General features: G+C 47.8%; 1 protein-coding gene across 1 annotated transcript; it reads right to left on the bottom strand.

The window, feature by feature from the left end:
- Positions 1-1705: 1705 nt before the first annotated feature.
- LOC307090045 (paired box protein Pax-6-like) lies at positions 1706-8898 on the bottom strand (the record flags this gene model as incomplete). The annotated part of the gene is made up of 7 exons (XM_079756576.1): positions 1706-1806; positions 2385-2502; positions 3391-3464; positions 3650-3806; positions 4406-4488; positions 6513-6686; positions 8793-8898. The coding sequence occupies 7 exons, from the start codon at positions 8896-8898 to the stop codon at positions 1706-1708; spliced, it is 813 nt and encodes a 270-aa protein (XP_079612702.1).
- Positions 8899-10398: the final 1500 nt, after the last annotated feature.

Genomic DNA, 10398 nt, shown 5'->3' with positions numbered 1-10398 from the left:
TTTTTCACAGTGTTCACATTTTATTGGATATAAGAAGATATTGTGCTTGATTGTCGTTGGCTAATGGATATGTACTTCCTGCCTTCCTCACTCAAATGATCAATTTCCTCGCTGAGCTGCAGTGTTCTCTACGATAACGACCGATATTGGGTTACCTTCATCACCACCATACATTAATCTCTATACAAAAATATGCACTTGTTCTGAGTATAAGGTCTCTGACCAGACGGTGATTGTCTCTAGAAGTTCTGAAATGTTCACAGTTTTTTGGAGCTACAGTCTTTCTCCGGGAACTCGCCGGCAGAGTTGTGGGCGCATGTTCAAACCTTGTTCAAACCACATTTTCACTCAGATATTCACACGCTAACAGTGATTGGTCAGCAGATCATTAGGGTAAATGTTGATGCTGATTAATCTCAGACAATGCTGAATTATGGGATTGGAGGGCCGTTCGCTTAACGGTTTTTCCTTGTCTCGTAAAATCCTTTAAAACCAAGAGTTGTTTTCCAAATTCCCCGTTGCTCTTTAAAAAGCACAAAGGGCCATGATCTATTTTAACACTCTGGTCATGGGGTCCACGCCCAACACCAGGCTGAGAGCTTATTCTCTAGACGTCTTTGTTGTGGGTCTTCTGTTGATTTCTATTTTTTGGACAGCAAACCGGGGCCACGGTTCAGAACAGGGATGCATGCTGTGTAAACAGTAGTATAATGACCATGCTAGTGACCTCGGTAATGCTGGCTTTAATGACCAGGATGGAGACCAGGCTAATATCCAGGTAATCTAAAAGGTAATTGCCCCAGGAAAGGAACAGGGTATCCCCAAGGTAATAACTAGTGTAAGGGTGGAGACAGTGATGAGGTGATGGGCTATAGGAGGGTTTCATACGTTGACACGCACATTATAGCTGCCATCTTTGAACTTTTCCACCATTATCATAAGAATCATAACAACTGGTTCTTTCCTTCTGGAACTGAAAAGAAGAACCAAGATGACTGAACGTCTTTATGGAACTTCTTGTTACTTGACTGAAACCCTCCCATTGCCTCTGGTAATGAGCAGGGTAATGAGCAGGGTTTGGACCGGTGTGTGGACCAGGGTAATGACCAGGGTGATGAGCAGGGTATGGAACAGAGTAATGACCAGGGTAATGACCAGGGTATTGACCAGGATAATGACCAGGATTATGGCCAGGGTATTGACCAGGATAATGACCAGGGTAATGAGCAGGGTAATGATGACCAGGGTATGGACCAGGATAATGAGCAGGGTAATGAGCAGGGTAATGAGCAGGGTATGGACCGGGGTAATGAGCAGGGTATGGATCAGGGTAATGACCAGGGTATGAACAGGGTAATGACCAGGGTATGAACAGGGTATGGACTAGGGTATGGACCAGGATAATGACCAGGGTAATGAGCAGGGTGTGGACCAGGGTATGGACCAGAGTAATGAGCAGGGTAAGTAGAAGGGTAATGAGCAGAGTATGGACCAGTTTACGGACCACGGTATGGACCACGGTAATGACCACAGTAATGACATGGGTAATGACCAGTGTATGGATCAAGCCCGGGTCGATAAGGGTGGACCAGACCTCTCCCTACATGTAAACTTTGAATGTGGATTTCTGAACTGTAGCTCGATTCCTCACTTCCTCATTCTCGTGTCAATGAGCCCTGCATGTTCACACATGCACACAGGAGACTCACTGCAGCCGAGCCCAGTACTGACCCAGATCCTGACCCAGACCCTGGGGGTCCGAACCCGGGACCTGCACTGGTACCGAGACCCCCGGGGATATAAGCCCTGGGGGGGAGGGAGAGAGAGAGAGAGAGAGAGAGAGAGAGAGAGAGAGAGAGAGAGAGAGAGAGAGAGAGAGAGAGAGAATACTGTTGTCATCATCTTCAATTATAAATTCATCATGTAATGATGTTATACTTTGACAGACGGAAGGACAGACAGAGGGAGGGACAGACAGAGGGACAGACAGACAGACAGACAGACAGACAGACAGACTGATAGAGAGACAGACAGACAGACAGACAGACAGACAGACAGACAGACAGACTGATAGAGAGACAGACAGACAAACAGACAGACAGAGGGATAGACGGACAGACAGACAGACAGACAGACAGACAGACAGACAGACTGATAGAGAGACAGACAGACAGACAGACAGAGGGATAGACAGACAGACAGACAGACAGAGGGACAGACAGACAGACAGACAGACAGACAGACAGATAGAGAGACAGACAGACAAACAGACAGACAGAGGGACAGACAGACAGACAGACAGACAGACAGACAGATAGAGAGACAGACAGACAAACAGACAGACAGAGGGATAGACGGACAGACAGACAGACAGACAGACAGACCTGTGTTGGTATTGGCTGAGGACGGCTGCATGTGGGAGGAGGTGTAAAGGGAGTCGAAGGAGCGGGGGGGAGAAGGGAGCATGCAGGAGTAGGAGGAGACGGCTGGGGAGGGAAGGGACTGAAGGAGAGGAGAGAGGAGCAGGAGGGAGGAGGAGAGGGGAGGGGAGAGGAGGAGTGAAGGAGAGGAGAGAGGAGCAGGAGGGAGGAGGAGAGGGGAGGGGAGAGGAGGAGTGAAGGAGAGGAGAGAGGAGCAGGAGGGAGGAGGAGAGGGTAGGGGAGAGGAGGAGTGAAGGAGAGGAGAGAGGAGCAGGAGGGAGGAGGAGAGGGGAGGGGAGAGGAGGAGTGAAGGAGGAGGAGATGAGGGGAGGAGAGGGAGGAGGAGAGGGGAGGGGAGAGGAGGAGTGAAGGAGGAGGAGATGAGGGGAGGAGAGGGAGGAGGAGAGGGGAGGGGAGAGGAGGAGTGAAGGAGGAGGAGATGAGGGGAGGAGAGGGAGGAGGAGAGGGGAGGGGAGAGGAGGAGTGAAGGAGGAGGAGATGAGGGGAGGAGAGGGAGGAGGAGAGGGGAGGGGAGAGGAGGAGTGAAGGAGGAGATGAGGGGAGGAGAGGGAGGAGGAGAGGGGAGGGGAGAGGAGGAGTGAAGGGGGAGGAGATGAGGGGAGGAGAGGGAGGAGGAGAGGGGTGGGGGGAAAGGAGGAGAGAATATTAAAGGAGAGTATAAGGTCATATTTCACAACCCATGACACTCACAAACCATGTGGCATAAATTCACCGACACAGCGTATTATTTAAATAACGTTTTGCTGACTGAACACTAGAGGGCAGCAGAGTACCGCAGCTGGAAAGGCCGTCAAATATCAACGTCGTTGATATATGTTAGTGAGGGGGACCTCACTAACCATTATATTGTGTGTTAATTTGTTCGTGTGTGAGTGTGTGAGTGTGTGTGTGTGTGTGTGTGTGTGTGTGTGTGTGTGTGTGTGTGTGTGTGTGTGTGTGTGTGTCCTACCTGAACTGCAGAGGAGAAAACAGACAAAGAAGAGTAACTGGACAGAGATGAGTCAGCCTGACTCAACATGGGCCCTGAAGAGGGTGAGGGGGAGAAATTGGGGGAGGGATGGGGAGAAAAAGGGGGAGAGAATTATCCTTTCATTAATTATTAGACTACTTTTGAAATGTTGCTTTATTCAATGCCACTCAAGCTCTTCGCACAAACACACACTGACGCGCACACGCACACACATACACACACACACACACGCACACACCTGTGTTGTTTGTGTGCTGCTGGTGGTAAACGGGCGTGTTGAAGGAAGTGGTCAGAGGGGCTTGGCTCTGAGAACAGGAAGTGATGCTACCTGACCTCTTCTGACTGCGGAGCTTCTCCTCCCGCCTCCACTTGGCTCTGCGGTTGGAGAACCAAACCTGCCAATCACAGACAGGCTCGTTAGAGGGGGTGGGGGCTGAGAGGTCAGAGGCTAAGTAAAGAGGTTTCATTTGTTTGTTTTCTTGTTTTTACTTTTATGTTACATTGGAAACAACAACAGACAATTTAATGTAACATTTAATACATTATAAATGTGTAAATTTAGATATACATAAAAATATATATCTAGAATACTAGGCTTAACAGTGTTTTCTACTCGTAGTTTTCATTATTTCTTTGTTTCTATTAACCTCGGTCGGGTGTAAGGCTTTGATACACACAGTGGACCCCCCTGTATCCTAGCCTCCTGGAGGTCAGCATTAACCTTGGTCAGGGATAAGGCTTTAAGTAAGACTTTGATGCGCCCAGCGGAGTCCACCTGTATCCTGGCCCCCTGGAGGTCAGAGGTAAGGCTTTGATACACACAGCAAACCCCACCTGTATCCTGTAAGGCTTTGATACACACAGCGGACCCCACCTGTATCCTGTAAGGCTTTGATACACACAGCAAACACTACCTGTATCCTGTAAGGCTTTGATACACACAGCGGACCCCACCTGTATCCTGTAAGGCTTTGATACACACAGCGGACCCCACCTGTATCCTGGCCTCTGGGAGGTCGATCTTGTTGGCCAGCCGCTCCCTGGCGAAGACATCAGGGTAGTGGGTCCTCTCGAACTCTGTGGACCAGGAGGACTTCGTCACTCATTAAGAAACAAAACCTAGCCTCCCAGACCGAAGTATAGCCTAGCCTAGCCTGGGCGATCTTAATTTAGCCTAGTCTGGCCCGGCCTGGCCTGACCTCAACTGGGCTAGCCTTACCTGTTTGAGTCTTGCCTGGTCTTGTCGAACCTAACCCCTTTAACTTGAACTAACCCTAACCCTAACCCTAGTTTAGCCAAGCCTGAATTAACCTAGATTAACCTAGCCTAACCTGGCCTGGTCCAGTTTAACCTGGCTAGCCCAGGTTAAACAGATTAATTATCGATACTAATCAACCTAACCCTATTTTACCTAACATACTCTAACCTAGCTAACCTTATGTAATCCAACATAACTATCCCTTCCTAGCTAAGAAGTGATCGTATAAGTAAGGCTTACTTGTGGCTACAACTCTACACCAGTAAAAGACTGTGATTGTACTGGGCAGCTTCCAGTGTCCACCAGTAAGACTCTGGTTTTACTGGGCAGCTCCCAGTGGCCATCAGCAGAATATTGTTTGTTGGGACCAGTGATAATTTCCAGCTCTGTGTGTGAGGTAGCTCTTCTTCTATGGTTTACTCTTGACTTTAAGAGTTTCCACCACGCAGACAATCATCTTCGGATCAGCCTCTTCTACCTTAACTCTAAACATCATGAGACTATCATTGCTCAGACATTTGCCTCCAACTGCCTTTTAAATATTCATCTATGGCACTTAGTTTAAATTATTTATACCATGAGACGGTCGTAAATCTAAAATTAAAGTTGAGTTGCAAGGCCCTCTGTGCTATCCCTAGTTTTTTGCAAGACTTGCATCAAAGCAATGGATTTTCATATTAAAAGCACTCCAAACATGAAGCATTCTGTCCACTCGTAGTTGAAGGAAGCTGAACTGAATGTTTCACGCGGACGCTTTCAGATGCAGATGGGTTTAGCATTTAGTTCTGATGTTGTAGTTGGTGTCTGGGAGCACATTGGCTCTATATTTGCACACCTTTCGTATTCTTTATTGTTCTTGGTCGAACAGCCATTAGTATACTCTGTTCACGCAGAGGTGCATTTATGTGTTATTCCTGTTCTGAATGGTATTCTGCCCTGACTTGCACTGTTTATCTTTGTTATTTTCTGCTGTAAAACCTGAACTTCCCTGAGAAAAATCTAATGATCTTATCATAAGTGATTGAGAAACTGGGTGACTCTGTGGTCCGGGGATCAGGTTGAGTTGAGGAGCTGAACTGGAATGGATCGCTGTAATTATTGCTAACATACAGCAGCGGCGCTACGATGTCAGACACAGCCGCGCTCTGACGACACATGAGTGGACATCGCTGTAATTGGCCGTCCCGGCTGTCTTGCGGATCACATGGTGGGTCTATGTTGACGTATAGGATACAGAAACACAGCGTGCTGAGCTGGGATGGCGGCGTGGAACTCTGTCGGTCTATGTTTATTTTTTGTGTGTCTTCTGGGTGAATTGCATTACGTGTGGGTGGTGTGAGTGTGTTTCATTCTGTATGTGTGTGCATATGTGTGTGTGTTTCATTCTGTGTGTGTGTTTGTGTTTATGAGAGAGAGCATCATTGTGTGCGTGTGTGTGTGTGTGAGTAAGTGGGTTTCATTCTATGTGTGTGTATGAGAGAGAGAGAGAGAGAGATAATCAGTGTTTGTGTGTGTGTGTGTGTGTGTGTGTGTGTGTGTGTGTGTGTGTGTGTGTGTGTGTGTGTGTGTGTGTGTGTGTGTGCGTGTGTGTGTGTGTGTTTTTCATGCTGTGTGTGTGGGGGTGTGTGTTTCATTCTGTGTGTGTGTGTGTGTGTGTGTGTGTGTGTGTGTGTGTGTGTGTGTGTGTGTGTGTGTGCGTGTGTGTATGTGTTTGTGTTTCACGCTGTGTGTGTGTGTGTGTGTGTGGGGGGGGGGGTCGTGTGTTTCATTCTGTGTGTGTGTGTGTGTGGGTGTGTGCGTGTGTGTGTGTACCTGTGTGCACACATGCGTGTGGGTGCCTGACCTTTCTCCAGAGCCTCTATCTGCTCCTGGGTGAAGCTGGTTCTGTTCCTCTGCAGCTTCCTCTTCAGCTGCAGCCGGAGCGGCGAGCCTCCTCTCTCCTCCTTCTCCCCTCCTCTCCCCGGCCCGCTCTCGCTGGGCGGCCCGCTGTCCTCGTCCAGCAGGCAGCCGTCCGAGGCTGAGGAGACCCACAAGCACCCCAGTCAGAACCCCATCATCAGAACCCCACCGTAAGAACCCCACCGCCATGGCACCAATAGCACCCCTCACCCTCCCAGCACCACTCACCCATAGCACCCACCTATAGCACCCCTAACCCTCCATGCACCCATAGCCCCCCCTCACCCTCCCTGGAGGAGGGTGAGGGGGGGCTTTGGGTGAGGAGGGAGCCCTCACTCTGCATGCCTCCACACCGTCTCCTCCCTGGAACCCCTTCACTAGAACAACTCTAACCATGAGGACATCACTGTCTCTGTCCCCTTCACTAGAACAACTCTAACCATGAGGACATCACTGTCTCTGTCCCCTTCACTAGAACAACTCTAACCATGAGGACATCACTGTCTCTGTCCCCTTCACTAGAACAACTCTAACCATGAGGACATCACTGTCTCTGTCCCCTTCACTAGAACAACTCTAACCATGAGGACATCACTGTCTCTGTCCCCTTCACTAGAACAACTCTAACCATGAGGACATCACTGTCTCTGTCCCCTTCACTAGAACAACTCTAACCATGAGGACATCACTGTCTCTGTCCCCTTCACTAGAACAACTCTAACCATGAGGACATCACTATCTCTGTCCCCTACCCTAGAACATCTCTAACCACGAGAACATCTCTGACCAGGAGATCCTCTCTAAGCACTAGAACATCACTATCTCTGTCCCCTACCCTAGAACATCTCTAACCACGAGAAAATCACTGTCTCTGTCCCCTTCACTTTGGGATCCAGCGTCACAATCACATTACAACCAAAACACATCTCTAGCATCACCAGGACATCTCTAGCATATCTAGAACATCACCAGGACATCTCTAGCATAACTAGAACATCACTAGAACATCACTAGAACATCTCTAGCATATCTAGAACATCACCAGGACATCTCTAGCATATCTAGAACATCACTAGAACATCTCTAGCATATCTAGAACATCACTAGGACATCTCTAGCATATCTAGAACATCACTAGGACATCTCTAGCATATCTAGAACATCACCAGGACATCTCTAGCATATCTAGAACATTATAATAACATCTTTAGCCTATCTAGAACTTTACTAGAACATCTCTAGCATCACTAGAACATCCCTAGCATATCTAGAACTTTACTAGAACATCTCTAGCATCACTGGAACATCGCTAGCATATCTAGAACGTCACTCGGACATCCCTAGAACATTTCTTAGGAGAGCGTCCCTATCTCTATTTACACTAGAGCATCGCAATCTTTGAGGACAAACTCAAGAAGTTCAGCCAAAACACAATAATACACGCATACCCTGATCTCCTTCACAGTCTTAATACAGTGCCACAATATCTCTTATCTACAGCAGATCTTATTTACACAATTTGACAATGCTACTGCTCAGAATCTCTATCTCTCTATAACAGTCAATTTCTACTGCACAATCTATATTTTTCCCCGCAGAACGATTCAAACAGCCCCGCGGTAAGAACCTAGTTCTGGCAAAACTTACGATTTCATACGTTCACAGTTTGAGGACCAAATAGAAGAGCAAATACGATCACCCATTTAATCAAATTGTATTTTTAATATCTAATCCAATGCATTCATATGTAATCCAATGTATTCTAGTATACAAATCTATGTCTAATCTAAAATATTATTCTAAATTTAACTCATCTAATTAAATCTAATATATTATATAATCTGATATCTATTGAACCAAACCTCTGAACCGGTCTAGGTTCTAGTCTGAAATCTGACCCAGCCTCTGAACCGGTCTAGGATCTAGTCTGACATCTGGTCCAGCCTCTGAACCGGTCTAGGATCTAGTCTGACATCTGGTCCAGCCTCTGAACCGGTCTAAGATCTAATCTGACATCTGGTCCAGCCTCTGAACCGGTCTAAGATCTAATCTGACATCTGGTCCAGCCTCTGAACCGGTCTAGGATCTAGTCTGACATCTGGTCCAGCCTCTGAACCAGTCTAGGATCTAGTCTGACATCTGGTCCAGCCTCTGAACCGGTCTAGGATCTAGTCTGACATCTGGTCCAGCCTCTGAACCGGTCTGGGGTGCAGTGTGGGGTTACCTGGGCCGTGGTGGGGGCGCAGCGCTGATGGGTCCTGGTACCAGTGGTTGGGTCCAGTCCAGTTGGATCCATCCTGCAGGTTGATCATGGTCACCTTGTCGTACATCAGAAGCAGCAGAGTCCCACTGCTACCTCCACCTCCCCCTGTCTCTCTCTCCTTCTCTCTCTCTCTCTCTCCTTCCGTCTCTCTCTCTCTCTCTCCCTCTGTCTCTCTCGTTTCCTCTCTCCTTGTCTCTCTCTCTCTCTCCCACTCTCTTTCTCCTTCTCTCTCTCCTCTCTCTCGTTCCGTCTCTCTCTCTCCCTCTGTCTCTCTCGTTCCCTCTCTCTCTCTCCCTCCCTAGTTCTGTGTATATCTCTTTCTCTTTCTGTCACTCACTCATAGCCTCTCGCTGTCTTTCTCTCTCACTCTTCTGCTGCTGTCCTTCCTCTCCTCCTCTGGTCGTTGTTGAAGTGATGGGGAAGAGGAGGTTGGGGGGGAGACGAGGTCGGGGGAGGGATGAGGGCGGGGCGGGGGACACACACAACGCATGAGTTCACACACGGCGCCCATTGTTGTGAATTAGCTTCATAATGACAGACAGACATAGAGTTAGTTATGTATCAGTGTGTGTGTGTGTGCGCGTGTGTTTGTGTGCATGTGTGTGTGTGTGTGTGTGTGTGTGTTTGAGTCTACCAATGGGAGCCATGTTACATTCTAACTCTCTCTGAAAACAATTGCATTTATTATTTTAGCTTTTTCTAGCCAAACACACACACACACACACACACACACACACACACACTTGAAGTGGAAAGCGGAGTGACTGAGACCACAACTTTGGATCATATGAGCCACAACAACAACAACAACAGCACTGAAGCCTTGATGGAGACCAGACCCGTAGCAGAACCTAGACCTTAGAGAGAGAGAGAGAGAGAGAGAGAGAGAGAGAGAGACAGACAGATAAGCAGGATGGTGCATCTGCAAAACCCATTGGTCTGCCATCCAGGAGCGAGAGTAAGAAAGTGTGAAAGAGAATGAGAGAGAGGGAGGAGAGGGCATGCGAGAGAGGGGTCGAGAGAGAGTGTGGTAGAGAGGAAGGGAGGGGGTGGGGAGAGAGAGGGTGGTATAAAGAGGAAGCAAGGGTTAGAGAGAGAGGGGGTTGGAGAGAGAGAGAGAGAGAGAGAGAGAGAGAGAGAGAGAGAGGGTGGTGGAGGAGAGAGCCATGGAGAGGTGACAAAATGAGTCAACATCAGTGTCAGGTTTGAACTTAATGCCAGCGAGAAGAGGAGGATGCTGGGAACGGAAGGACAAAATAACTGATAATGGAAAAAGAGAGAGGAATAAGTGGTTCATTGACTATATCTCATTATTAATTATACATCAATATGAATATCTGTCTTAAAGAAAGAGAGATCAGAGTTTTAATTAACTTAATTGTAGCTTTATTGACCAAAATGTAATATCTGACGGGTGTGTGTGTGTGTGTGTGTGTGTGTGTGTGTGTGTGTGTGTGTGTGTGTGTGTTGTGTGTTTGTTTTTACACACAGAGTGTGGTGTTCTGATGCAGACAGGATTTCTCTGTGTTCTGTAGAAGATAGAGAGGTGGAAGGAAAGAAGGAGAGA

The sequence above is a fragment of the Pollachius pollachius genome (genome assembly GCF_949987615.1).
Source record: "Pollachius pollachius genome assembly, chromosome: 19".
Classification (NCBI taxonomy): Eukaryota; Metazoa; Chordata; class Actinopteri; order Gadiformes; family Gadidae; genus Pollachius; species Pollachius pollachius.
Note: the sequence above shows the minus strand (reverse complement) of the source record. Positions and strands in the feature narration are given on the sequence as shown.